Source organism: Pteropus alecto, unplaced genomic scaffold (genome assembly GCF_000325575.1).
Source record: "Pteropus alecto unplaced genomic scaffold, ASM32557v1 scaffold821, whole genome shotgun sequence".
Taxonomy (NCBI): Eukaryota; Metazoa; Chordata; class Mammalia; order Chiroptera; family Pteropodidae; genus Pteropus; species Pteropus alecto.
The window spans coordinates 468,057-472,918 of record NW_006431396.1 but is presented as its reverse complement, the minus strand read 5'-3'; the positions used below and the strand labels follow the sequence as shown (position 1 = coordinate 472,918).

The following is a 4,862-nucleotide window of genomic DNA, read 5'->3' as shown; positions in this document are numbered from 1 at the left end:
TGGGGAGCACGGCATAGGGAATGCAGTCAGCATTAGTATGATGGCTAAGTAGAGGGTCAGGGGAGGGAGGGAGCAATTGGGGGGATCGTTTTACGAACTACATAGATGTCTAACCGATGTACTGTATACTTGAAACTAATTAAAATAAATAGATTTAAAAAAAGTCAAAGGAAGTATACAAACAAGGGTTTCTCTGGTGCTGGGTCTTTGGGTGAACTCAACATTTTTCCTTCCTTTCTATATTTTCATGGGCATCCGTCTCTATTATTGTACTTTAATAATGGGAAAAAAATTATCCAAAGTCAGCTTTCAGATTCAGAGGGTCTTGTAGCTTTTTCTGTTTGTTCCTGCCAATAATCATTCACTGATTTGAAAATCCTCTGGCACTTGGTCAAACTTATTGGCTGATTTAAAACAAAATGGACAAACCACCTCAAATATGCTTTGCTTGAGATTCACTTGTGCCTTTAAAGTTCGTTGCTGACTTTGGCAACCCGAATTCCAATTGTATTTTCAACACCGCACCTTCTCACCTGATTGCTTTTGGAAAGTGAGTTGTCAGCCACAGTGAAGTATAACGAACCCGTTTTAAACCCAGTCTTTTTAAAAAAGGACTTTGCTGAGCTTAGTCATTCTCAACTCCGGCTGCACATTAGAATCACTGCTTAGCTTTTTAGACCGATTCCTGCCCAGACCTGACCCTGGCAAGTTTTCAAAGCTCTCCAGGAGATTCTACTGTACAACCAGGATTGGAAACCCCAAGCTTAGATCCCATTTTATTTTCTGCATCTTTGGTAATACGGTGAGAAGGGTCTTCAGGATAAGTTACGGAAATATTACATTCTGAAAGCAGTTAATAGAGTTTGTTGATAAAAGGAACAACTTGTCTCTTATAAAATGGAAAAATATAAAAAAGCCTTGAACATAGTACCTTGTAAACATTTCTGTATCTCACAGGCTTGTTTCTGGCACGGATCCTTCCGCAGCATTCCAGAAAACTAAAATAAGAAAAACGATTTTTATTTTGTCTTTTATCCATAACAACTTTAAAGCCCCTCTAGAAGGAATTCTCTTCAGAGGCAAGCAGTATGCCCTTCCAACAGCTAGAAGACAATTACACTAAAAAATACTCTGCCCATTCGTAGGATGAATCAACTGTATTTTTATAATGTCCATTTCATTTGCTTTGGAAGATATAAATAGCTTTACATGGAACAAAAAACCCTTGAATTCAATCAACTCGTCTCGAATACTGTAAACCAATACTGGGCTAGAGGAGCCGACGCCGCAGCCTGAAGGGCCTGCCCACTGCCCCGCTGTCATTCACAAAACCACCCTCGGTAAATGATTAAACTCCTTGAGCCTTTTTCCTTATTATTTGTGTATACAATGGGGATCATACCTACCTCACAGCATTGATGGAAGGATTAAATGTGATAAAGTGCATAGAATAGTGCCTGGAAGGCAGGAAGGCCTCGCTACACGGTAGCTATTATTCCCAAGATTTTTAAAAAGTACAACTAAGGTTCTTAATGGATATAAACTGTTATAACTCTTTTAACTCAGGGAATTCTTTATCAGGTAGTAAATGCTTTCCTAGGAAAATCAGCGATACTCGCTGCTATTACTTCCTGAGAAAGGTGCTCTTCAAGCAGCTAAGATGTTTTCCGGAGCTCGTACAGAAACCGACTTATTCAAAATATCTGTGACCAGAGAATAAATTTAAGTGCCCATGAATTTGATCAGCAACTTCCAATAATTTGAAGACACAATTTCAGAAAGGAAAAAGGCCCAGGAGCCTTTGTAGCTAATTTCATTAATGCAAATAACCTCCTTTTTTTTTTTTTCTTTTCCTTTTTTCCAGAGCCCCCTACGTTCTCAGTAGATCCAAGCTAGGTCAGTACTGGGATGGGAAACACTGGAGCAAAACCTAGGATATTTACAGGGTGGGAGGAGGGAAGGCAGGAGGACTGCTGCAGGGCAAATAAGCGACCAATAGATGTTGATGCTGCTAGGAGCTGCTCTCTTCTCTCTAAATCAGTACCAAGTCCTTGGTGATCAGAGCATGTGTTCTGTAGCAGGTGCTGACTTTTGTGGGATTCATCAGATCCCAGTTCCAGCTGATGATGTCCATTAAAGGTTCTACGGCAATTTCCAAAGGAGTCAATTTCAAGTTACGTATCCTGACTAAGTGCTTTTGTTGACTCGCTTTCTGCCTGCGTAACCCTCTCTCTGCAGTTCCACTCGCGGTGTTCTTCATGACCCTTCCTAAACTTCTGTGTTCTTGAGCAGTTTTTCAACCCACTCCCTCCCCTAGGCCCACACGTGGGTGCACTGCGGTGGTGGATGAAGTGATTGCCATGTACTGAACAGAACAGAGGAGCATGTCTTCCTAGAATTCCAGCACCTGGAAAAAAAATGGATCATTAAAATCACCACGACCGAACAGCGTGCAAAAAAAGAGGGGACACAGGGGAGAAACGAACATACGTACCAGGTTAATCATCAGGCAAAAGCTTAAGCAACAGCTCCTGGACTCCCCTGACCTGTCAGAAAAAGAAAAGTTTATAGAGCACTCTGCTGTAAGAGTCCCCATCCAATGGAAAATGATCAAGCGACATGTGTACCATTAAATGATGCTGGATCTGCCACAAGCGAGAGTTGTTATCCATGTAGCGCTCCTCAGGGTAGAGTTGCCACATGAGAGGTAGCTGGGAGGTAAGAAGGTGACTTGGCCTAGCTGCGTCACCTAAGGGAACCTGAACTTGCTGGACTCGTGCCCTTAGGAAACTCGTCTCCTGATGGAAAGAAGTGATCAAAAATAAAATCAAAGACTTCAGGAAATCGAGCCTAGTCAGAAACCAAGTTGCTTGAAAGCAAAATCAATAAAGAAATAAGCAAAGTATAAACAGTTACCTCTTCCACGACGGCCACCCACGTGCGCTGGTACTCGTCGCGGTAGACACCCTCTTGGTGAACCCAGAGGTGATCGGGTGGCGCCCCCACATCCTCTCCTGACATTCTGGGCCTTGAGTTCCAATTCTAGCCCTGCTTTTCTCCACCTAAGCCTGCAGCACCCGCGCACAGGACACAGGTGTGACTTTTGCGGTTTGAATGAACTCACCAGTGAGCAAGGGGACCTGGTACTAGCAACCACCAACCAGAACCACACCTCACATATGTCTACCTGCACAGCCTAAACGGAGCCGAGGACATCTGGAGCGCCCTGCAAGACACTGGAGTGACACTCAGGCAGAGCCTCGGGGCCACTACGGAGCACTCGGGAATCGGGGGAGGTCAGGAGTTCCGTGGACATGCGGGACTAGCACTGCACGAAGCTGGGCGGTGGTCGCAAGTCTGCGTTCACGCAGCAGTGCCTGACCAAACGTCCTGAGCAAGAGAATGTGCACACGGGTGTGCCTGAGGGCACACTTCTTTGGGCAGGACCGGCAGTGGAGCAGACACGTGTATGCCACATCCCCCGAGGAAAACTCCCTGCCAAGCGCTTTCCACTTCAAAGGTAAGACTGTGAAGGTCTGATCACGTGCATGGCTTTCTAAATTGAAAGTAAAAGTTGTTTTAAGAGCGAACGACCTATTTGTCAGTTTACTTAGAAAGGTGACTTATAGCAGCTGGGCATTTCCAGAAGGGGGGTTTCACGTTAGGGAAAAGATGAAAGGGAGCTTCATGGAGTTTTTGAGCTGCAGCAGACTTTGGGGATTATGGTGATTCGGAGCTGAGTGGGAGGAAGTGGAAGCTATCCACCTAGGTTCTTGTTTCATTGTGATAACGCCTCGGGATGTTACAGGAGCCCAGTTTTCCGTAGAAGTGTGGGCTTAAATTCTGCTCTCCCAAGTCAGAAGGCCAGAAAAGTCCCTCTGCCCTCTGAGAGGGGTAGAAGAAGCCCACCTCCCGGGCAGACTCGGCTCTAACCCCATGAGGGTCCTCTGTCCAGCTCCGGGTCTCATTTTGGGGCCTCACCACATCTTGACCTGCGTTTTGCAGGAATGAATCCTTTGGACCTGGCTCACAGTGCCACAGCATTGGGGGACCGGCCACACAAAACAAAGGCCTCCTATTCCCATCAGGTGGGAAAGGAACCGCAGCAGAGGATGGGAAGGTATTCCCCTCGAGCCAGACCGTCAAGAGCAAGTGAGCTGCCAGGACCCGGCGTGATGCAGCCCAGGACGAAGTTCGCCACAAAGCGCTAACCGAGCTGAACCAAGCCTCCTTTTCAAGGACGACAATCTGAGTCTGATTTGTTTTCGTTAATACTATTAATTGACCTTCCCTGAAAGGAAAGTACAAAATATCTTTTATAGACGTAAGAAATGGTCTGATTTTAGTGAATAATTTAAGAATATCATAGTGGCTTCGCCCACTGTACCCTGAACGGACCTGACTCTGAGCCATCGTAAGGTCCCGTCGTACAGGGCTCTCTCACTTCATTCACCTGAAGGGCCACCCCTTCTCCTTAACCAAATCTCGGTTTCTCTCAATGGCAGTGCCACCCCGCCTGATCCTGCAGACTCAAAACTTATGAGTTATCTTGGACTTCATCGTCTTCAGTTGCTATATCCTATCTGTCACCAATTCCAAGGCGCACCACCCCCGCTGTATTTGAGATAAACTTTCCCCCCAATACTAGGCTCATTTCTAGCCCCACACCTTCGATCTTGCTTTCCATTTGCCTACACCACCTCCCCAGGCCTCTGTCCATGTCAGAACTATTCCGGCAGAGTGCAGGTGCCTGCCTTCTTCATGAGAACGTCATGCCTCCCGTAATTACTGCAGCACTGGATTAAACTAAAGCTCCTATTCTGGCCTCCGATTATAAATCGCCTTGCATGTTTGCTCCGCTT

At 45.9% G+C, this 4,862-nt stretch overlaps 2 protein-coding genes across 3 annotated transcripts in view; both read right to left on the bottom strand.

Moving 5' to 3' along the window:
• CMC4 (C-X9-C motif containing 4) overlaps nt 1-4,862 on the bottom strand; it is a 13,362-nt gene that overhangs the window by 3,874 nt on the left and 4,626 nt on the right. Inside the window, exons 1-2 of one of the 2 annotated variants that reach the window (XM_015597802.2) lie at nt 1,944-2,070; nt 932-998 (exon numbers count right to left, since the gene is read on the bottom strand). In XM_015597802.2, coding sequence (XP_015453288.1) covers nt 932-989 — 58 coding nt within the window. In that variant the 5' untranslated portion in view covers nt 990-998; nt 1,944-2,070. Of the gene's footprint in view, nt 1-931; nt 999-1,943; nt 2,071-4,862 lie in introns of those variants that run through there. The other variant, XM_006905815.3, reaches the window with a different exon arrangement.
• MTCP1 (mature T cell proliferation 1) overlaps nt 1,817-4,862 on the bottom strand; it is a 7,671-nt gene continuing 4,625 nt past the window's right edge. Inside the window, exons 2-5 of the mRNA XM_006905816.3 lie at nt 2,917-3,068; nt 2,628-2,798; nt 2,495-2,546; nt 1,817-2,407 (exon numbers count right to left, since the gene is read on the bottom strand). Coding sequence (XP_006905878.1) covers nt 2,499-2,546; nt 2,628-2,798; nt 2,917-3,021 — 324 coding nt within the window. The 5' untranslated portion in view covers nt 3,022-3,068 and the 3' untranslated portion in view covers nt 1,817-2,407; nt 2,495-2,498. The remainder of the gene's footprint in view (nt 2,408-2,494; nt 2,547-2,627; nt 2,799-2,916; nt 3,069-4,862) is intronic.